The sequence below is a fragment of the Pogoniulus pusillus genome, chromosome 39, assembly GCF_015220805.1.
Source record: "Pogoniulus pusillus isolate bPogPus1 chromosome 39, bPogPus1.pri, whole genome shotgun sequence".
NCBI classification, from domain to species: Eukaryota; Metazoa; Chordata; class Aves; order Piciformes; family Lybiidae; genus Pogoniulus; species Pogoniulus pusillus.
In genome coordinates, this window is record NC_087302.1 from 5,087,579 (window position 1) to 5,110,833 (window position 23,255).

The following is a 23,255-nucleotide window of genomic DNA, read 5'->3' on the forward strand; positions in this document are numbered from 1 at the left end:
AGATTATTCTGCTTTCTATGCTGAATCTATTCCAGATGATTACTTTTCACTTAGCAGTGCTCTGAACCTCCTCAGCTTCGACTACCAAAGAGACACCTGCAAACAAACTCTTATTTTCTCTGCTGTGAGATCATTGCCCCTCTGAAACAACCCACAGTTTCCCAGAAATCCTCTCCTCCCTCCCTCTGCTGGAATCTCATCACAGCATGAAAACAGGAAAAGTCTAATTTTAACACCAGATGTCATCTCTGTCCTAGGCTGGGCATCCATGCTGCTGCTGGCCCACATTCGACTCCTCCTCTATACAGAGTGGCTGCAGGTTGCATGGAAGTGTAGCTGTGACATTGAGGCTGAAATGTAGATTCAACATTAATGCTTCTTCTGCTCCTGTTAGTTACTGTAAGGATCTAACAGCACAGATGCTGGCTCAGGTGAGCTCAGGTCAGCCATGACTTCTGTGTGCTCCTGCTCTCTGTCCTCTTCTGGCAAAACCTGTGACAGCATCCACAGCATTCCTGTGATCCTCGACAGCATTCCTCTGTTTAAATCACAATCATGAAACCAAAGCTTCTTTTAAGGACTGTACTGATGTTTGCAGCTGCAATGGCTGCTGCTCAGTGTGTTCTCCCAGGAACACTTACATGCAGTGTTCCTCTCCCACTGCTTCACCTAATAAAAGTCGAGTGTGAGACAATAATTTGGTTTTGTTTCTCTGTGCATCAAGACTTGGAAGTGGTTTAGGATTAGTTTTTAGTACTGCTCTGCTTGCAGTCAAAGGAGCAGCAGCCCTGCTGACAACTGTCACACAGGAGCCTTGATTTTCAGAATCATTTTGGTTGCAAACAGCCCTTTAAGATCATCAACTCCAACTGTTCTCTACCTCTGCCGATGTCTAGTGCTAAGTTGCAGCCCTCAGCATGCAAAGTAGCTCCTGAGAGTTCTGTTAGCTCTCAGATCCATGTCCCTTTGACCGCTTCTCCTAATCCTGAGGTTCAATCCAGCAGAGCAGTAGTTCAATTTCTCCTTAAAGAATACTTCTTTTTCAGAGACAACTAAGAGGTGACCTCATTCATGCTTCTAAGTATGTAAGGGATGAGTGCCAGGAGGATGGAGCCAGCCTCTGCTGGGTGATGCCCAGTGATGGGACAAGGAGCAATGGATGGAAGCTGAGGCATAGGAAGTTCCATGTGAACCTAAGGAGGATTTTCTTCCCTGTGAGGGTGACAGGATTGGAACAGGCTGCCCAGGGGGGGTTGTGGAGTCTCCCTCTCTGGAGATATTCAAGAACCATAGGGATGTGTTCCTGTGTGATGTGCTCTGCGTGATCCTGCTCTGGCAGGGGGGCTGGACCAGATGAGCTTTCAAGGTCACTTCCAGCCCCTGACATTCTATGATTCTATGACCTGCTTGTTAAATTTCAGTGATTTAGGACAAGCAGGGCTTTACAGCAAAACAAAGTAGAGCTTACTCTTCTTGTGACCAAAGCCACAACAGCAGCCAAACACACACCTGCAGCGATGGGGATTCAACCATGTCTCAGGTGAGTCAGTTTCAGTCTTTGGGAACCCTTTCAGTCAAGAAGTTAATTCTAATATCCAACTTAAACCTGCCCTGGTGCAATCTGAGGCCATTTCTTCTTGTCTTAATGTTTGTTAGTACAGAGAAGAGACTAATCCCTATCTGGCTCCAGCCTCCTTTCAGGGAGCAGTAGAGGGCAGTGAGGTCTCCCCTCAGCCAGGCTGAACACCCTCACTTGCTCTTCCCCAGCCCTGTTCTCCAGACTCTTCCTCAGCTTTGTTGCCCTTCTCTGGACTTGCTCCAGCACCTCAACATCTTTCAGGGAGTGAGAGGCCTTTTACTGAGCCTTTGCTGGTGTTACAGAGAGTGGTGGTGAATGGTGCCACATCCAGCTGGCAGCTGTCACTGGTGGTGTCCCTCAGGGATCAGTGCTGGGACTAACCTGTTCAATATCTTTATTGATGACCTGGACCAGGGAATTGAGTCCAGCATCAGTAAGTTTGCAGATGACACCAAGCTAGGAGCAGCTGTGGAGCTGATGGAGGGTAGGAGAGCCCTGCAGAGGGACCTGGCCAGGCTGGATGGGTGGGCAGAGGCCAAGGGGATGAGACTGAACAAGGCCAAGTGCAGAGTTCTGCACTTTGGCCACAACAACCCCAAGCAGCACTACAGGCTGGGGCCAGAGTGGCTGAGAGCAGCCAGGCAGAGAGGGAGCTGGGGGTGCTGGGAGAGAGGAGCTGCAGAGGAGGCAGCAGTGCCCAGGTGGGCAGCAGAGCCAATGGCATCCTGGGCTGGCTCAGGAGCAGTGTGGGCAGCAGGACAAGGGAGGTTCTTGTGCCCCTGTACTCAGCACTGCTCAGGCCACTCCTGGAGTGCTGTGTCCAGTTCTGGGCTCCTCCATTGCAGAGAGCTGTTGAGGTGCTGGAAGGTGTTTGGAGAAGGGCAGCAAGGCTGGGGAGGGGCCTGGAGCACAGCCCTGTGAGGAGAGGCTGAGGGAGCTGGGGGGGTGCAGCCTGCAGCAGAGGAGGCTCAGGGCAGAGCTCATTGCTGTCTGCAGCTGCCTGCAGGGAGGCTGTAGCCAGGTGGGGTTGGGCTCTGCTGCCAGGCAGCCAGCACCAGAACATGGGGACACAGCCTGAAGCTGTGCCAGGGCAGGTCTAGGCTGGATGTTGTTAGGAAGTTGTTGGCAGAGAGAGTGATTGGCACTGGAATGGGCTGCCCAGGGAGGTGGTGGAGTGTCTGTGGCTGGAGGTGTTGCAGCCAAGCCTGGCTGGGGCACTTAGTGCCATGGTCTGGTTGGTTGGGCAGGGCTGGGTGCTAGGTTGGGCTGGCTGAGCTTGGAGCTCTCTGCCAACTAAAGCCGCTTTGAAGCTTTTCCTCGCAGAAGCAGCGGGCGGCTTCCTGGGGACCCTGCCCAGGAAAAGGCCTGGCTTCCTGCGGCCCAGAGCGCCACACGAAGCGCCCCAGCAGAGCGGCTGAGCAGGGAGGGCAAGGCCGAGGCTGAGGCCGCCTCTGCCGCCGCCGCCTTGCCTGGGCTCCGAGCCAAGAGCGGTCCATGACGTCAGCCCCGCGCATGCGCCCCCCGCCCCCCCCCCGCCTAGGCTCCGGCACAGGAGGGCCAGGCCCGGCCGCGGCGTCGCCTCGCGGCGGGAAGGGGAGGGTCTCGCCCGCCCCGCGCCTGCGCCTCAGCCCTGCCCTGCGTCTGCGCTGCCGCCGGAGCGGGGAGCGGCTGCGCCTGCTGCAGCCATGCGGCCGCCGAGCTGCTCTCTCGCCCGCGGTCCTCTTCTGCTGACGGTGTTGGTGCTGCCGTGGCTCGGCGGAACACGGGCTCAGGGTGAGGTAGGGGCTTCTGCTCACTCCTCCCTGCCCGCCATGGCGGGGGAGTGGCTCGGGGAGGGTGGCGAGCTGAAGGCTTAGGGGTGCACGGCGACCCCCGCGGGCTCTCGGCCTGGAAAGCAGCCGGGAGGAGCGAGGGAGCGAGGCAGGGAGCTCGTCCAGCTCTGGCCTCGGGGATGTTGCTGGGGTGAGGGGAGTCCTCATGGGGCCTTCAGGGGCCATGAAGAGGGAGAAGGAAATGGCTTCAGGCGGTGGCGGAAACTGTGAGAGCGTTCGGGGAGGCTCCGGTGGGGTTTGGGACGAGGTGGTTAGAAAATGGTTGTGCTGCAGGCTGAGGTGTGCTGATGGGTGCCGAGGCTGACCCTGAGCTCCTCCTATCAGCTTCATTTCTGCTTTGGTAACTATAAACAGATTGGGCAAGAAACGAGTAGGTAACCTGAGAGAGGTGATGGCCTCTTGGTGTGGAGGCTTTGCTCGGGCTGGGGTGGTCTGGCACTTGCCTCTTGCAGCACAGAAGGTTCCAGCTCAGCACAAGAGGCAACTTCTTGACTGGAAAGGTCCCAGAGCCCTGGCACAGGCTGCCCGGGGAGGTTGTGGAGTCTCCTTCTGTGGAGACTTTCGAGGCCTGCCTGGATGCGCTCCTGTGTGCCCTGAGCTGGATTGTGTGGTCCTGCTGTGGCAGGGGGCTTGGACTGGATGATCTCTTTGGGTCCTTTCCAACCCCTGACATGCTGCGATCTCTGTTGTAGCGGTTTGAATGAGTTTTTGTGAGTCTTTCAGCATCAAGGAGTTAAATATCTCCAGCATTAACCACACCTCAAAGTGTCCCTGGGCTTGTAGGTCTGTCTTGGGTTGTCTGGCTGGAGTTTAAACAGCACTCTCTTCATGATCATGGAATCGTTAATCATGGAAAGGTTTGGGTTGGAAGGGACCTCAGAGATCTCCCAGTTCCAGCCCCCTGCCATAGGCAGGGACACCTCCCACTGGAACAGGTTGCTCAAGGCATTGTCCAGTCTGGCCTTGAACACCTCCAGGGAAGGAGCAGCTACAACCTCCCTGGGCAACCTGTTCCAGTGTCTCACCTCCCTCACTGTAAAAAACCCTTTCCTAACATCTAGTTTCAATCTTCCCTCTTCCAGTTTAAACCCATTACCCCTTGTCCTGTCGTTACAAGACCTTGTAAATAGTCCCTCCCCAGCCTTTTCCAGTCATTTCCATTAAGGTTGGAAAAGACCTCTAGGATCATCAACCAGTAGCCTGGCACCACCATGGCCCTTAAACCATGGCCCCAAGTGCCATGCCCCCACGTTTCTCAAATACCTCCAGGGATGGTGACTCCCCTACCTCCCTGGGCAGCCTGTTCAAGTGTCTGACCATTCTTTCAGGGAAGATACTGTTTCCAGTATCCAACCTAAGCTTACATCAGTACAGCTTGAGGCCACTTCCTCTCATTCTACATGAGAAAAGACCAACACCTACCTTACTCCAGCCTCCTTTTGTCTTCCACCCGGCCTTTTGTCATGGGAAGGGAAATTAGCTATGGGAGTGTGGTTGGTTTTGTTTGTTTCTCCTGCAGCAAGCTCAAGAAGCATTTTCCTGCGACTCAGTGTCCAGTGGATTATGTTTTGTGTTTGGGTACAGCAATAAGGCAAACATAAAGGAGTATAAACAGGGACAAAAGGTATTGTCTGGGTAAGATGCTAAAGACCCTGAGGAAACAAAGGTATAAGTAACTTTACACAGTTGTAATAAAAATATCAATTTCAGAATCACAGAGTGCCAGTTTAGAAGGGACCCCAAGGTCCATCTGGGTCAACCTTTCTGTGGAGTGGTGGACTTGAAATGAGCTGGCCCAGCAGCCTGGCAAGCTGAGTCTTAAAACTGCCCAGTGTAGGGCAATTCACTGCTGCCCTTGGGAGATGATAAGCTGGATGTTAGGAAGAAGTTCTTCACAGAGAGAGTGATTTGCCATTGGAATGGGCTGCCCAGGGAGGTGGTGGAGTCGCTGTGTCTGGAGGTGTTGGATAAAAGTCTGGATGGGACATTTAGTGCCATGGTCTGGTTGATTGGATAGGGCTGGGTGATCTTGGAGATCTCTTCCAACCAGCTTGATTCTATGATTCTGCGATTCCAATCTCTGACCATTGACATGGGAAAACATTTTCTGGATTCCAGTGGGAATCTCCTCAGGACTAACTTGTCTCTATCACCCCTTGTCTTTTCCACCTGAAGCATTAAAAACCTGTAACCTAGTTAAACATCCAAGTAGCTCTGTCTCTTAAGAATGCCACTTGAGAAGCCTTTAAATCCTCCTGAATTAGCCTGAACTGCTGTGCTGTTACACCTCAACTTGTATCTCCTCATGCTGACAAGATCATGCATTTGCTTTTTCCACTCTCTTACTCCCAACAGACACCTGTGCACCTCCTGAAAGGCTGACATATGCAGAGCCTAAGGAGGATATCAGCACCATGAAGGACTTCCCTGTTGGAACCACAGTGTCCTACACCTGCAGGCCAGGGTATGTGAGAATCCTTGAAAAACAGTTATCTCGTACCTGTGGTAAGGACTTGGAGTGGTCACCCAAGGAGCAGTTCTGCACAGGTAATACCTGCAATGAGCTCTTTTGCTTTTTTCCCTTTGATCTTTAACAACTACAGTTGGGTTTGTATTTGTTTGTTTGTTTTTTTTCAAGTGAGAGTTAACATTCTGTGGTACTTTACATTCCTCTGTGATCTGGTATAGGGGATGTGGTTTTTTTAAGTTAGAGTTAGTATTCTGTGATATTTTATGTTCCTGTGTGATCTGGTATAGGTGATGTGTTTTTTTTTCAAGTGAGAGTTAATATTCTGTGATATTTTACATTCCTCTGTGATCTGGTATAGGTGCTGGAACATGTCCAGAGAAGGGCAACAAAGCTGGTGAGGGGCCTGGAGCACAAATCCTATGAGGAGAGGTTGAGGGAGCTGGGCCTGTTTAGAAGAGGAGGCTCAGGAGTGATCTTATTACTGTTTACAACTACCTGAAGGGGCATTGTAGCCAGGTGGGGGGTGGCCTCTTCTCCCAGGCAACCAGCAATAGAACAAGGGGACACAGTCTCAAGTTGTGCCAGGGTAGGTATAGGCTGGATGTTAGGAAGAAGTTCTTCACAGAGAGAGTGATTTCCCATTGGAATGGGCTGCCCAGGGAGGTGGTGGAGGCACCGTCCCTGGGGGTCTTCAAGAAAAGACTGGCTGAGGCACTTAGTGCCATGGTCTGGTTGATTGGTTAGGGCTGGGTGACAGGTTGGACTGGATGATCTTGGAGGTCTCTTCCAGCCTAGTTGATTCTATGATTCTATGTGGGTTTTTTTTCAAGTGAGAGTTAATATTCTCTCACTAGATGTGATATTTCACATTCCTCTGTGATCTGCTATAGGTGATGTGGGTTTTTGTCAAGTGAGAGTTAATATTCTGTGATATTTTGCATTCCTCTATAATCTGCTATAGGTCATGTGTTGTTGTTTCAAGTGAGAGTTAATACTCTCTCACTTGATGTGGTATTTTACATTCCTCTGTGATCTGATATAGGTGATCCTGCTCTGGCAGGGGAGTTGGACTAGGTGATTTTTCGAGGTCCCTTCCAACCCCTGCCATCCTATGAAGCTTGAAAAATGGAAGTGTAGTATATACCAGACTGTCTTTGTGTGTGACTACAAAGGTGTAGATTGGTTTTGGTGGCTTTTCCTCCCCTTTTTCTTTTCCTTTAGAGATGAAATGCAGCCATCCAGGAGACTTAGAGAATGGTGCTGTTACTGTGACAGACCTCAAATTTGGTTCAAAAGCCACTTTTTCCTGTGGAGCAGGGTGAGTGTTTTGGGGAAGTTAATTAGCCCTTTTTTATTTTTTTCCTGTTTAGGTTTAAACCAAGCCCAAATTTTCTTATGCAGACTCCATTCCACTTCTGACTTGAAATGCCTCCTGAATTCTACCTGGAGCAAATGAAACAACAGCCAAATTTGATTGGATTCTTGGGTTTAGCTGCTGTTTGCATCAAGCAAGGCTTAAGCTTTTTAGTGAGGTTCTGCAGAGTGAAAAAGTCTGTTTGCTTTAGTGGTTTCTTCTCCCACAGGCACATTAAAAGATACGAATGTACATATTCATTGCCCTTCATTATTGCATTGAGCAGTGCCCACTTGTCTCTGTCTAGGAAATTAAGTCAGAAGCCCAAACCTTTTGCAAGGCTTTCCCCTCTCCTTTCAACAACTTATTTCTTTAATCTGAGTGACTTTGGAACATTAATATTAAAGAGAGCACATCTTAAAGTGGCAGGACATCCACCCCCTCCTTTTGTCGTGTCCCATTTGCTTCTCTTTGTGTTTCCAAGTTTGAAGCTGTTAGTAAAACTCAACTAAGGAAAAAAAAAATGAAGGTAACACTGTTACCAACAACAGAATCTTGCTATGCCTCATCCCCATCATCACAGAATGATCTGAACAAAGTTTTTGCCTGTTGAAGAAATAAGAGATTTCTTTATTTTAACCTCTCTAGGTTCAGGTTAGTTGGAACTAGTGAAGCTACCTGTATAATTGTGGATAAAGGTGTTGCATGGGACAGAGATCTTCCTTTCTGTCAAAGTAAGTAAATTGCTACTCTGGTTTAAGTTTATATTTGGCTGATGTGAGTTCAGTTCAATCCAGAAATGTTCCAGTATCAAAAATGATAGTCAAATGAGATTGATTTTTATTGATTTATTTTCTAACTACTAGCAAGGTGCCTGAGAAGTGATCACTGAAATATATCAGTTACTGTGGTAGTTAGCTCATATTAATTAAGTCCTGAAAAGGACTTGGGGTTGCTGGTTGATGAGGAGCTCACAATGAGAGGGTGTCTGGGCTGACCTCCAGCAGTGGGGGCAGCAGGAGAAGGGAGGGGATTCTGCCCCTCTGCCCTGGACTAGTCCCCTGCAGTGTGGATAGCAGAAAGAGAGGGAATTCTGCCCCTTTGTTCAGCTCTGCTCAGACACCCCTCTGACCCCTGTAGTGCTGGAGCCAGCTCTGGAGTCCTCAGCACAGCAGAGACAGGGGTCTTTTGGAGTGGGACTTGAGGAGGCCACAGCAATTGTGGAAGGGCTGGAAGCCCTCTGCTGTGAGGCCAGGCTGAAAGAGTTGGGGTTGTTTGGTCTGCAGAAACCTTAGAGCAGCATTTCAGTGTTTGAAGGGGACTACACAAGAGCTAGAGAGGTACATTGTACAAAGGATGATGGATAATGGCTTCAAAATGGAAGAATCTGGTTTGAGATTATAAACATTAGGAAGAAATTCTTCCCCATGAGGATGGTGAGACACTGGAACAGGACGTGGAGAAGTTGTGGAGGCTCCAAGCCTGGAATTGTTTAAGAGCAGGTTGAATGGAGGCCTTGAGCAAGCTGCTGTAGTAGGATGTGTCCCTGCCCATGACAGGGGAGTTGGAACTAGGTGATCTTCGAGGTCCTTTCCAACCCAAACCCTTCTGTTTAGACTGCAGGTTAGGAAGAAGTTCTTCAGCATGAGAGTGGTGAGACCCTGGAATGGGTTGCCCAGGGAGGTGTTGGAAGCCTCATCCCTGAAGGTGTTTAAAGCCAGGCTGGATGAGGCTCTGGACATCCTGATCTAGTGTGAAGTGTCCCTGCCTGTGGCAGAGGGCTTGGAACTAAATGATCCTTGTGGACCCTTCCAACCCTGACTGATTCTGAGTCTATGACAGACAACCTCTTCTTGAAATTGAGGCTCCTGTACATTAATGAGTTGGTGACTTTCAGTCCTACCTGCAGCTTATCTAAAAAATAGCTCCCATGTCAGATTTTAAGTGAAATTGCTTGAAATGAAGGCTGTGTTCCTGAGATGAGTAAAGTAACAGCAAAATTCTGTCTTAATTTGTGCTTTCTTTGTAGAAATTCCTTGCAAGCCACCTCCTGACATAGCCAACGGGCACCACACCGAAGCAGCTGAGTATCTGTATCAAACATCAGTAACCTACACCTGTAATGATGTACCCAGAGGCTCAGATCCCTTCTCACTCATTGGCTCAGCTACTATTGTCTGCACATTTAATCAAGACACGCTGGATGGAGTTTGGAGTGGACCACCTCCAGAGTGTAAAGGTGGTTGGGCTTTTTCATGTACTTGCTTTGCAGATAGAGGGGGAAATGCCAGATGCTGGCCTTTTGTTATTGGGAGGCCTAGACAATAGCTCTTTGTTTTCCACTTCCTTTGGAGGTGGAACACGATTATCTCAATTACTACATCTTATTTGCTTCTCTGCCATTACAGCTTAGTAAACCAAGGATCTTCAGCACCAGAGAGAATAAACTTTGTTAAGAGCTTCTCCAAAACTCTTTGAGGGAATAGATAAAGAAACTTACAACTAGTAAAAGGCTGCTGTGGGTGTTGCAAAACTCCTGCTAATGAATGTTTCAGAGAGCTTTTTCTTTTATCTGTTTCAGTGGTCAAATGTACTGCCCCAAGAGTTGAAAATGGGTTCAGAAGAAGTGGACTTGGGTTCTCTTTCACCTATAATGACTCGGTGGTGTTTGAGTGTAATCCAGGCTATTTCATGGTGGGATCAAACGTCGTTACCTGCACAAAAGATAGCACCTGGTTTCCTCCCACACCAACTTGTAGGGAAGGTAAGCCTTTTAGTAAGAATCTTACTACTACTCCAGGAGAGCCAGTGGCATCCTGGCCTGGATCAGGAATAGTGTGGCCAGTAGGATGAGGGAGGTTATTCTTCGCCTGTACTCAACACTGGTCAGGCCACACCTCGAGTGCTGTGTCCAGAGATGTTGAGGTGCTGGAACATGTCCAGAGAAGGGCAACAAGGCTGGTGAAAGGCCTGGAGCATAGCCCTGTGATGAGAGGCTGAGGGAGCTGGGGTTGTTTAGCCTAGAGAAGAGGAGGCTCAGGAGTGACCTCATTGCTGTCTACAACTACCTGGAGGGAAGTTGTAGCCAGGTGGGGGTTGGTCTCTTCTCCCAGACAACCAGCAACAGAAGAAGGGGACACAGTCTCAAGTTGTGCCAGGGCAGGTTCAGGATGGATGTTAGGAGGAAGTTGTTGGCAGAGAGAGTGATTGGCATTGGAATGGGCTACTCAGGGAGGTGGTGGAGTCACCATCCCTGGAGGTGTTCAGGAAAATAATGGATGAGGCACTTGGTGCCATGGTCTAGTTGATTGGCTAGGGCTGGATGCTAGGTTGGACTGGATGATCTTGGAGGTCTCTTCCAGCCTGCTTGATTCTATGACCCTATATATGTTCTATGACCCATTCTGAAGAGAGGCTGAGGGAGCTAGATCCCTTTAGCTTGGAGCAGAGGAGCCTGAGGGCTGCCCTCATTCCTGTTGATGAAGATGTGCAAGGCAGTGTTGGGAAAGTGGAGCCAGTCTCTGCTCAGTGATGTCCAAAGATAGGAGAAGGAGCAGTGGGTGCAAGCTGGAGCAGAAGAGGCTCCATAGGAACACAAGAAAAAACTTCTTATGTTGTGAGGGTGGCAGAGCCCTGGAGCAGGCTGCAGGCTGCCCAGAGAGGTTGTGGAGTCTCCTCTGGAAGTTTTCCAAACCCATCTGGTTGCATTCCTGTGTGACCAGCTGTAGGTGACTCTGCTCTCACAGAGGGGATGCACTCAATCTTTCAGGGTCCTTTCCAACCTCTACCATTCTGTATGTTGAGTATGATGTAAACCTGTCCTAGGTAAGTGTGATGGTTTGGGTGTTACCTGTCCCACACACACACCTTAGAAAATCACTCAGACTAGACTCAGTTGATCTGGGAATTGGAGACTGAAGCTATATTTATAGCTTAGCACAATGTACAAGCTGATATTTACAATATATACAGAAATATGCAAGTTAAAAAGGTAATACAGACACACAACAGCCCTCCCAGAAACCAGAGTCCCCATGAGGGGCTCTCAACCACTCTTCCACCTTCTCCCCACCCCTCTACCTCACCCTTATGTTCAAGGTGAGCTTGGAGGATTAGTCAGACAGACAGCAGGTTAGGTTAGAGAGAACTTCAGCCCCAAAGATAGTGAGCAAACAACTCTGTTATCTATGTTTACATCCTTGTTCTTGCACATCTCAGCAAGCCTATGAGTGAAGTAGCCATCCCCATTGTTTCCTTTTCACAGCCTATAATCTAATTCTTCTCACCAAAATATCCCAGCTAGGCTCAAACTGGCTCAGTAAGATGTAAAGTCAACACTCTTTGTAAACTGGAAGCTAAGGAACTCAACATGGAGCCTTGTGGATGGACAACAGTTGGAGGTGTTCAAGTGATTTAAGCCCAGAGATGTTTTGAGTGCAAGCAACTTGTGTCTGTAGAAGTGATGTGGACATCCTGGAACAGCATGACAGTGTTTGCTGTAGTGATTTCCTATGCAAATGCAGGAGGAAAGATGTGCTTCTGAGTTCTGATAGGAAGATCTAGGAGCATGCCTGGGGAGGAGACCTGTGATGATCTTTAAGGTCCCTTGCAAGCCAAACCATACTGTGGTTACTTGCCTATTCTCTCGGGCAGCTCTTCAGGTTTGACTTTCCAGGCATCTTGTCTGCTATGCTGAAATGCTAAGCCAGGAGTAATTTATAGAGCTGGAATCATTACAGAAGTCTTTCCTGTAACCTTTCTTGTTTCCTCTCTGCTAGAGGGACAGGAAATGTTGTAAAGTACAGTAAAAGAATTTTTTCCATGCCTACTGGAATCATGAGTTCCACTTCTGCAAAGAGTGCTGGGATGATGCATAAGGAATGAGACTGATAAGGCTCCTGGAAATGATTCTGGAGCTTTCAAAAATAATTAACCAGCAGGAAATTTAGACTGGAGATTAAGAAGAAATTCTTTCCACTGGGGGTGAGGAGACACTGGAACAGGTTGCCCAGGGAGGTTGTGGATGCCTCCTCCCTGGAGGTGTTCAAGGTCAGGCTGGGTGAGGCCTTGAGCAACCTGGGCTTGCAGAAGGTGTCCTCCCTTGTCCTTGGCACAGGGGTCAGAACTGGATAATCTTCAAAGTCTCTTCCAACCCATTCTATGAATCTCTGAATATTAATTTCTTATCCAGAATATGATAAATATTACCTTAATGACCACCTACAGTGATGATGCTTTTAGAATCATAGAATCAGTCAGGGTTGGAGGAGACCACAAGGATCAGCCAGTTCCAACCCCCTGTGCCATGGGCAGGGACACCTCACACTAGATCAGGCTGTCCAGAGCCTCATCCAGCCTGGCCTTAAACACCTCCAGGGATGAGGCTTCCACCACCTCCCTGGGCGAACCATTCCAGGCTCTCACCACCCTCATGCTGAAGAGCTTCTTCCTAACATCCAGGCTGAATCTACCCATTTCTAGCTTTGTTCCATCCCCCCCAGCCTTATCACTGCCTGACAGCCTAAAAAGTCCCTCCCCAACTTTCTTGTAGGCCCTCTTAAGACACCTTAACTCTTCTCCAGGAAAGATCAGCTGTTCTTTAGTCATACAAATGCAGCAAGTGAATGAATTATGAAATTAACTCATGACACTTCCTTTTAAATTCCTCCCTTAGTTACTGAGAGTGGCTGTGATGCCCCAAAGGTCACACATGGAGTAGTGACTCCAGAGAAATCTGTGTATGCAACAGGAGAATCAGTTCAGATCAGGTGCACTGCTCCCTGTACCTTCCCTGGTGGTGCTGAAGAGATGACAGCCACTTGCCAAGGACAGAATACATGGAGTCCTTTACAAGACTGTGCATGTGAGTCCATCTCCTAATTAATACAATCAAAGGCAGGCTGACATCTTCCAAAAGCCTGGTGTAGGAGTGTGCAGAGCCTGAAGGTCAGAGAACTGTCAGTAGCATGCCAGCAGGTTGTGGTAGTAGGGTTGTGAGTGTTGCAGAGGGGGAGTTTCAGCAGCTGAGAGTTCTTAGCAGCTTTGGAGACCTTGTTCAGGCTTAGTTTTGTTTATGGAGTTCAGAAGCCTGTGGGAAGGCCCAAGGAGGCTGTGGATGCCTTCTCTTTGGTGATGTTCAAAGTTAGGCCAGATGAGGCCTTGAGCAACCTGGGCTGGTGAGAGGTGTCCCTGCCCATGGTGGGGGATTTGAACTGGATAATGATAAGATCCCTTCCTACAGAAAGGCTGCAAAGGCACCTTTCATGAGAGTGTCTAGAGAGAGACCAAGGGGGAATGTTTTACAGCTGAGAGAGAGTAGGCTTAGACCAGATTGTAGGAAGAAGTTCTTCAGTATGAAGGTGATGACACTCTGGAATAGGTTGCCCAGGGAGGTTGTGAATGCCCTAGGGGTGTTCAGGGCCAAGCTGGATGAGGCCTTGAGCAGCCAATTCCAGTTGAGAAGCAAGAAGATTGGAGATGATCTCTGAGGTCCCTTCCAACCTAAGCCGTTCTGTGATTCTTCAGTCTTGCTTCATCTCCTCTGTTGATGGATTTGATTCCATTATAATTTATTTTCCTTTCCTTCTCATTCCAGGTGAGGCAGAAGGTTCTGGTTCCACTCCTCACATTCATAAAGGTAGAGTAGTTGATGGACAAAAACCTTCTTACACCGTGGGAGATTTTATTACCATCGAGTGTTACGCAGGCTACACCTTACATGGTTCAGCTCGGATCCAGTACATTGGAGGGAACCAGTGGGCTCCTGAAGTGCCAACTTGCCACTTGAGTAAGTGACAACTGCAAGAATTGTCCACCAGAATTAAAATACTTGTAGCAGAGGCTTGATTTCTCAGGGGGCTTTCTTTTAGTAGCCAGAAGAAATCATTTAATGCAAACTTTCATCTTTAGTTTGACCTTAAACAAAATAAATTTGGGCAAGGGAATTTAAAAGGAGTGGTTTAGGTTAAACACATCTTACAGTGACAACTGACCTGCTGCAAGGAATATGTTGACAGGAGTGCTTGATTGGTTTGAAATGAGTGAGTGTTTTAATAGCAATGTTGGAATAAGAAGCACTTTTGTTCCTCTTGTGATGTTGCTTTGCTCTCTTTTTAGGTGCATATATTACGGCCATCATCTGTGGTAAGTATCTTTATAAAACCTGAACAAGATAAGATGTGGGGTGTGGGGTTTTATGTTTTGATTATCTGCTCATCCCCTTTGGCTGCTGATTTTGGGAGCATTGGTTGCTTTTAAAAATGCTTTTCTAGTGTTAAAGCTGTGTATCACAGTATCATCAGGGTTGGAAGAGACCTCACAGATCATCAAGTCCAACCCTTTACCACAGAGCTCAAGGCTAGACCATGGTGTAGGTCAAGGAAAGGCAAGATTGATTAGCAATTATGGATTCAATCAATTGTGTGGTTTTTTTCATCCATGTGAGGCAATCATCCACAACTTAGTCATTTAAATAAGCTTTTCAGAGCTTGGGTTTCCTGGAATCATAGAATTGTTGAGGTTGGAAGAGACCTTTGAGGTCACAGGGTTCAAGCATTCACCTAGAGCTCACAATGGCACCACTACCACTAAACCTTGTTCCTCAGCACTACATCCACACAACTTTGAGACCACTTGAGTCATGACAGCTCCACCACCTCCCTGAGCAGCCTGTTCCAGTGCCTGAGAACCCTTTCTGGAAAGAAAATTTCTCTCATATCCAACCTGAACCTCCTCCAGCACTGCTGGCTTATTCCTATCCAGTAGGATCAGGCTTTTCCAGGAGCAGCTTCATTAGGGCCTGGCAGGGAAGGAATACAGTGGTGCCAGGCATGGGACAGCATGAAAACAGAAGTGAACTATGCTGGTAAACAGAAGTGCTCAGCCCCTCTTCTGCCCATCCGTTGTGCTAGGATGAGGGCCAGTGGCTGTGAGCTAGAAGAGGGGAGATTGAGACTGGAGATGAGGAAGAAATTCTTTCCAGTGAGGAAGGTGAGATACTGGAAGAGGTTGCCCAGGCAGATTGTGGATGCTGCATCCTGGAGTTGTTCAAGGCCAGACTGGATGAGGCCTTGAGCAACCTGGGCTAGTGGGAGGTGTCCCTGCCTATGGCAGGAGGATTGGAATAGAGGATCTTGAAGGTCCCTTCCAACTCAAATCATTTTATGATTTATTACCCACTTCTGCAAGGCCACCACTTGTTTATCTGAGCTATTGCCTTCACAAGTTCATGTTGGCATCTGAGTTAATGTTACAGAGCTGATGTGGTGGATCACTGCTCTTGAGCTGAACTGTCTTGAGAGAAGCAGCAAATACACATTGGTGAATTAAATCATGCCAGTTTCAGGGTGGGTTTTTTGGGGTGGGGCTGAGGGGTCTGTATAAGACTGGGTGATGACAGTGCTATTTCTGCTAAAACTTCTGGAGGCTTTTTGTGGTGCTGAAGATGTTTTTTTTTAACTTCCTAAAGTGATTGTGGCAATTGTGGTGATCCTGGCAGCCTTCTGGATCTATAAGAAATTCTTTTCACAGAATGGGTGAGTAAACCTACTTTTGATTATCATTCTTACTGCAAGTCTCTACATACTTGAGCAAAAGCAGAGCTAACACCTGTGGAAACTTGTATGGCTTTACCTGCCCTTTCTTTTGTTTGTTAATGCCTGGTGATTAAATGTGAGCTTATCCCATCAGCTGATGGGAAGCTGAAGTGTCTAACAATACCTTTTGGCTTTGTGTCTGCTGTTCAGATAAGCTGCTCAATTAACACTTGCACTAATTTCTAGGAAGGAAGAACCCCTTAAGCTTTTGTTTAGCACGGGTACAGTTATGGAGGAAAGTGCTGTTTGCATCTGCTCTGACTGTGTCAGTTTGCCTCATAAAACCAGTGGTAGCTTTGGCTTGTGTGGGCTTGAGTTATTTTAGAGCTTGAGTTACCCTCTGGCAGCAGCAGATCTCACAGGTTTTTAAAAGCCAAAGTGGTTCCCATGAACTGGAAGCTGTGGAGAACTGAAGAGCTTCCTCTCTTCCATGCAAGATGTACTAACAGTCCTGGAAGGCTACTTGAGAGCCACTGTGTTTTGTGTGTTGGACCAGAAGCACCTTGAATAAAGTAATATGGGCTTAGATGCAAGGAAAACAAAAGAATTGGCCTAAACTGGTGCTCCTGTGCTGTCTGACAAAGGCAACTGGTCAGCTCTGCTGCTGGAATGTTGAATGTGTGGGATCTCTCCAGTCTTTCCTCCTGCAGCAGCACTGATTGGTGTCCCTGTGTTAAAGACTTGAATAGCTGTCAAATACTAGTGATAATTCTGCTTGTAGTGAGCCACACAGGACCCTTCAAGTGTTGTCTTCAACACAACTTATTTATGCTTTTTGCTGGAGGGGTGGCAGATTGAAATACTTCTTTGTGCATTGCTTCTTGCAGTCATAACTTAATTTTCTTGGGGGGAAAAAAGCCTGTTTTGTTGGAGGAATAGTCTGGAATATGCTAACTGCTGACCAGAGCACACAGTGTTCTGAGAAACACCTCATTAAAACTCACTTAGCTTTTAACAAGTATCTTGAGATGTGTCTGGATGTGGGAAGTAAAGGAAAGGGTGCTAAAAATTAATTGAACCAGGGGAAATGTTCCTGTGGGTCATATCCCCAATACAAGAAGGACATGGAACTGTTAGAATGGGTCCAGAGGAGGCCACAATGATGATCTGAGAGCTGGAGCACCTCTGTTGTGAAGATAGGCTGAGAGAATTTGGGCTGTTCAGCCTGGAGAATCCTCCAGGAAGACCTTGGAACAGCCTTTCAGGATTTGAAAGGGGCTACAGAAGACCTGAGAAAGGACTTGTGACAAAGATATGGAGGGACAGGATGAGGGGGAATGGCTTCAGTCTGGAAGAAGCCAGATTGAGATCAGGCATCAGGAAGAAATTCTTCCCTATGAGGGCAGGGAGACACTAGAACAGGTTGGCCAGACAAGCTGTGCAGGCTACAAGCCTGGAAGTGTTCAAGGCCAGGCTGGATGTGGCCTTGAGCAACCTGATCTAGTTGGAGGTGTCCCTACCCATGGCAGGGGATTGGAATGAGCTGATCTTTAAAGTCTCTTCCAATCCAAACCAGGTTGTGATTCTGTATTTGTAATGAAGTACAGACAGTGCTACTTGGGAGAGCCCTGGAGCTTGCATCCAGTGAGATTTTGGCCTTGGCATCTCCCACATGGGCAGCTCAGCCTGATTCTAAGGCTAGAGTGGCCCTGTAAGCAATACTTCTGTATCTGTGTGCTGCAGAGGAGCTTAGTACTTCTGAGCAATCTCTTCATCCATGTCTTGGATGATCTGCAAGCTCTGTCTGGTCCAAAAAAAGAGTATGTAGGAGTTCATAGTACTAGGGCAGCACTTTCTGCCTTCATCTGTGAAGAGACTTGTCAGGGTGTAGAGAAGAGGAGGGATGTAAGACAACATCATCAGAAATTACAAGGATGTCATAGTCTTCAGAACTCTGCAACATGAGGAGTCTTACTGTGCCTATTGCTTTCCTGGAGCTTCCTTGCTGTGAACATCTGACTTTTAAACCTCTTTTTTTTTGTCTGACCCCCCCTAATCTAATCTCCTTTCATTAAGGCCTAGATCTCCCTATTGAGTTTTTCTAGACTCTTGATGCAGCTGAGCCTTTGCGAGCTGTTGTGCTTCCAATGCCTCCTACTTGCTGGCTTACAGTCTTCAAATGCCAGCAGAGAAAAGAAAAAGATCTTTTCTTGCCCTCTCTTTCTTGTGTGTTTAATCTGCCAGTTTTAAGCACATTCAATCAGACCTTTCTCCCCTTCTGCTGTTCAGCTCGTACACAGTTGATGAGAGTTGCAAGGAAACATGTATTTTAAAAAGTAATGTGCCAGCTGAGATGGAAGAATTAATTCAAGCTTAAAAAGGTATTAAATCCTTTCCACTTCCTTTGGGCTTTGGTTTTTTTTTGCTCCTGTCTTCTATGATGCTTTATGTGGAATTTCAGAAGCATTGCAATCGAGGTAGCTGGGAATTTGTTTCTTATAGCAGAGCTTCTGATAGCTTTTCATTCATTTTGGGGATATGTTACATAGGAACCTGAAGATGGAGCAGGTTCAGAGGAGGGCCACAAAAGAGATCAGGGGATTGGAGTACCTCTGCTGCAAGGACAGGCTGAGGGAGCTGCGGGTGTTCAGCTTGCAGAAGAGAAGGCTTCAGGGAGATCTTAGAACAGGTTTCCAGTACCTGAAGAAGGCTACAAGAAGGCTGCAGAGGGACTGTTTGCAAAGGCTTTCAGGGACAGGACGAGGGCAATGGTTTGAGATTGGAGAAGAGATTTAGATTGGATGTGAGGAACAAGTTCTGCACCATGAGGGTGCTGGAACGCTACAACAGGTTGCCCAGGGAGGTGATTATGTCCCCATCCCTGGAGGTATTCCAGATCAGGCTCTGAGCAATCTGCTTTAGTGGAGGATGTCCCTGCTGACTGCAGGGGAGTTGGATGACCTCTGAAGGTCTTTTCCAACCCAATCCATTCCATGATTCTATACAGAATTAGCATTCCATGTCATAAATGAGAGCTTCCAGTGAGTCTGTACCACACATCTTAGTTTTGGGTTATCTTTAAAGGAGGAGTATCTTTTTTTCTCTGTGATTTACACACTGTAGAATGTTTGTACCAGGTTCAGTCATGGGAAGTGGGTCCAGTGGTGTGCTATGTTGCTAACTGATAACAGAATCCCCTCTAATTCAAAGCCTTGAAGCTGGAAATCACATTTGCTGCATTAGACAACATTTTAAAGGTGGTATTCACCCCTCAGAGGAAAGCTCAGAATCACCAGTTCTGTGTTTTCAGCCTTCTGAAATGAATGAAGGTGCAAACAAGGTCTTGCTTTTAAACCCTTTTTTTTATATAAAAAAAGAGGTGATTTCTTTTCCAAATTCAGAGCTCTTCAGCCCTGAAAAGGCTCAAAATACACTTTCTTGTTTGGAACTGATTCCCTCCTCCTATATTTTAACCCAGAGCTTTGTCCAGTAGTCAGACGCAGGAGATGTGGTGCTAAGGGCCATGGTTTAGCACCAGACTTGGTCCAGTTAGAGAAGGGTTGGACTCAGTAGTCTTGGAGATCTTTTCCAGCTGAAATGACTCTGTGGTAGTCACAACTGCTCCTGCACTTGTGGAGGGACAATTCAGCTCTTTCAAAACCTGCTTCTTCAAACCTTGTTACACCAGAAGAGATTTAAGGCAAGGAGAGCTTAGTTTGACTGTTCCTTATCAGTATTTTGTCCTTACTTACCTAAACAGAATTTGCACTACAAATACTTTGATAACTGCTATCTTGGTGTCAGTTTTTTCCACTGCAGACCTTCTGAGAAGGTCATGGTGGAAATATTGCCAACATAACCCCAAAGTCATATCAGTCAAGGCTGTGCAGTTGAAATTTGTTTTTAAACAAGTGACTTCTCAGTAGCTGCTAAGTTTGAGAGCTGGCCTGCATAAAAATGAAGCTTGGATTATCCACAGTGTGTGGATTTAAGGAATATCATCTTTAGCTTTGGGGTTTCTAATTGGGAAAGGATTAGTTTTCTGGATTAGTTTGGCATATTTTTGGAGAGGAGGAAAAATGGAATTGAGAGAGGACAGCACAGAGTTCTGGTTGGACTCAGTGATCTTAAATGTCTTTTCCAATGAAATTGATTCTTTGACTAGATAGTAGGAAGAAATTCTTGACAGTGAGAGTGGGGAGACACTGGAACAGGTTGCTCAGGGAGGTTGTGGATGTCCCCTCCCTGGAGATGTTCAGGGCCAGGTTAGATATGGCCTTGAACAACCTGGGCTCGTGGGAGGTGTCCCTGTTTATGGCAGAGGGGTTGGAACTGGATGATCTTTAAGATCCCTCCCAGCCTAAACCATTCTGTGAACCTGTAATTTCCACTCTTAACCTCTTGCACATGACAGTGAGTAGTGGAGTGAATGCTGTGGTCTGTGTACACACCCTGTTAACTCCTGAGTTTCTTTGTAGTATCTGAAACTCCTTAATAGAGCCCTAGAGTATAGTGCAGAGGTTTGATATGGGATTGATGGTTTGGGTTTTGTTTCTGTGAAGCCAAACAGGAGTTGTTCAAGAAGTTGAAAGCACAGAGAAATGGTTATAGTTATGCATTTGACTCCTCTTGTCTTTACATGATGTAAAGTTGCTGTTAGTGGACTGCAGAATCCAAACTCTCAGAAGCAAATGATCATCAAATATGTCCTAAACAGCGTATTTGAAGTTAAGTTAATGAGGAATTCTCCTGTTGTAGTCTCCAAATTAGTCAGCAATCCTTTAACTGCTCTGTTGCCAGTTTTTGGTAGTGCTCAGGCATAGTCATCACTTGAAATGATCCATTTGGATCAAATCCTCTTCTACTCCAGGGGTCATTCTTAACAATCAGTGGCTGAAAGCCAAAATCTCCTCAGCCTTAGCAAGAAGCTGATAACAATTTAGTTCCATGACTTGACTTGTTGCTTTCATGATAAAACTTAAGGTTGTGCTTTCAGGGTATGTATGAGGGGAAAAAAAAAAGGGGGCAAGCAAAGTCAAAACCTCTTTAAAAAATGTAAACTCTCTGATTTGATTTGTTTTTTTGTTTGTAGGAAACGTGACAGCACTTCCTGTACTGCCGAATATAAGAGCTGTAAAGCATGAATGACCTGGGGGGTGGGGGGGGAGGAGGGAGTTTGAAGTTGACTTTACCTACCAGAGATTGGAAAACGATTGCACTTGGCTTGAGTTTCTGCTGTGTGTCTTATACTACTGATTAACTGTTGTAGGAGGTTGTTAATAGGGTCAAAAAGAATATATCTCTCTAGATGTGTATCTGCTTTTCTTTATGGACTGCTCGTGTTGTCTTTGCTGTGCATGTGAAATGGTCTGGAAGGCACACAGCATGCAGGAATAGGATACTGGGAGCACTGGTGGTGCCACTGGCACAGCACCAGCTGCTGCTCCCTCCTCCAGTGCTGTTACAGAAGACTCCCTGCTATTAGCTCTGCTCGCTAAAATCCAAGCACGCTTCTTGTTTTGTTCTTCTGCTGGAGGAGGAGGTATAAATCATGATCTTGTCTCTTGTATTCTGAAGTGATTCAGTTCCTTGGTGCCATTTCAGGCCATGTCTTTTTGAAACTGTCACAGTTTAGATCTTATTTATACTACCTCTTTGTCTGCCAAAGTTGATTTCTATCAATTTAAATGTGCCTTTAAATCCAGATTTTGTAGCTTTGCCATTGCCTCTAAGAAGGAATTAAAAAAAAGAAGCCATACCTATTTCTAGCTCTTTGCTATAGTCCCAGAAAGACTGCATTGGATCTGTTGGGCTGGAAAACTGAAGGTTTCCATAGCAAAGGTACCCTTAGCCCTTGGATTTGTTGGCCTGTTGCCAGAAGGTACTTAATTGAAGGAACTGCTGAGATGTCAGTGGTAACCATCGCCTGTTAGGAGCACAGCCCAGGTTCCTGAGAGTACTTATTTTATCTTGAGCCTTGGTGTCAGTTTTGGAGATGAATTTTGTTGCTTTTTCAGGGTGCTATGTGGATCTGGCTTCTTTGGTCATTTCTACTTGAAGCCATGGATTCCACACAGAGGATCTGGAAGCTGTCTGCAGGCTCCCCTGCTAAATTAGATTTCTCGTAGGGCTGGATTTAGCAGCAGATCTCTGTTGAGAAACAGAAGCCTTTGCCTGTCAGACTCCCTTCTCTTTTCATGTTAAAAGACCAAACCAGCTTAGTTGTGGGAGGGAGGGGATGGGTATGCTGGCAGTGGTGGGAGATGTGGTCTCACTTTAGGGTAGCTGCTTGCATCATGAAGTGTTTTAGTCCAGACTTCAGCTCCATCACAGCATTTGCCATGAGTCGAGACTCAGACAGGCATTGATAGCATCCTGCTGCTTCTAACTCCTTATTAAAACCAAAAGCTTAATTAGGAGAGGGTTTGGCTTTGAGACTCTGAGTTGGCTCTCAATATACTTTTTTTTTCTCTCCAGAAAACCCAAAATTGCCTCACTTCAGAGGGCTGAGGCAGCATTTCAAATGTTCTTGCTTGTCTGTGCTAGGCTGGCGCTGCTCCTCGCTGTCTCGAGCAGATTGTTGAAGTAACACAGAACTATTTAGGGCTTTATAGGGCTTTTTGGGACAATCCCAGCAGTTGTATTGTCAGAATTCCTGACAGTCTGGTTATTAAAAGGCTCCATGGAATGACTTGCTGCTCTCTGGCTTGCTAACTGTTTGTAATCACTGTGATACACTGGGAGTTGGAGCGTGGTGGTCACTTAGCGAGCTTGATGTGTGGCATCTTCAGTGCTTTGCAGGCTGCTGCAACGCTCTTAATGCTCAAGTGAAATAACTGGGGGGGTGGGAGGAGAAAAGGCCTTATTTTTTTTACACTTTTTTTTCCTCTTGGATGTGATGACTTGTAATGTTGCAAATAAAATGTTAACTTATTTAGCAGTAAGTGTTTGTCTTTCATTCCTCATGTGGCAAGCGGCTGTTTTCCCCTTGCGCTTCAGATGATTTCTCCTGTACCATTAGGTGGTTAACAGTGCTGAGCTCAAAAGTTTGCAGTTTGTCACCCAGAATTACTGAATGGCAGGGTAGAAAAATGTGTTGAAACTTGCTGAGAGGATTTCCCAGGACCTCCAAAAGAATGCTGATTCCTGAAAGAATCAACTGAGGAGGAAGTTCTTCGCAGAGAGAGTGATTGTCCATTGGAATGGGCTGCTCAGGGAGGTGGTGGAGTCACCATCCCTGGAGGTTTCAAGAAAAGACTGAATGAGGCACTTGGTGCTGTGGTCTAGTTGACTGGATAGGGCTGGGTGCTAGGTTGGACTGGATCTTGGAGGTCTCTTCCAACCTGTTTGATTCTATGATTCTATAAAACACTTGATGGAGAGGTCGGATTAGCTTGTGGCTGTTTTGATGTAACACAAAGCCAAGAGCAAAGCCCAGGGTGCTCTGGTGCCTTTATTCATTGTATGACAGATGTGTGATCCTTAG

The 23,255-nt window shown here is 46.9% G+C and overlaps 1 protein-coding gene across 7 annotated transcripts in view; it reads left to right on the forward strand.

Moving 5' to 3' along the window:
- Window positions 1-3,160: 3,160 nt before the first annotated feature.
- The window catches only part of LOC135191496 (membrane cofactor protein-like), a 38,638-nt gene continuing 18,543 nt past the window's right edge, over window positions 3,161-23,255 (forward strand). For 2 of the 7 annotated variants that reach the window (XR_010308830.1, XR_010308831.1), the window contains exons 1-10: window positions 3,161-3,352; window positions 5,767-5,958; window positions 7,103-7,199; window positions 7,884-7,969; window positions 9,265-9,474; window positions 9,817-9,999; window positions 12,910-13,098; window positions 13,831-14,022; window positions 14,352-14,378; window positions 15,703-15,769. Coding sequence is in view for 5 of the 7 variants with exons in the window: in XM_064173823.1 (XP_064029893.1) it covers window positions 3,265-3,352; window positions 5,767-5,958; window positions 7,103-7,199; window positions 7,884-7,969; window positions 9,265-9,474; window positions 9,817-9,999; window positions 12,910-13,098; window positions 13,831-14,022; window positions 14,352-14,378; window positions 15,703-15,769; window positions 18,059-18,146 (1,419 nt within the window). In the remaining 2 variants the exon portion in view is untranslated. The other 5 variants (XM_064173823.1, XM_064173826.1, XM_064173827.1 and 2 more) reach the window with 5 other exon arrangements.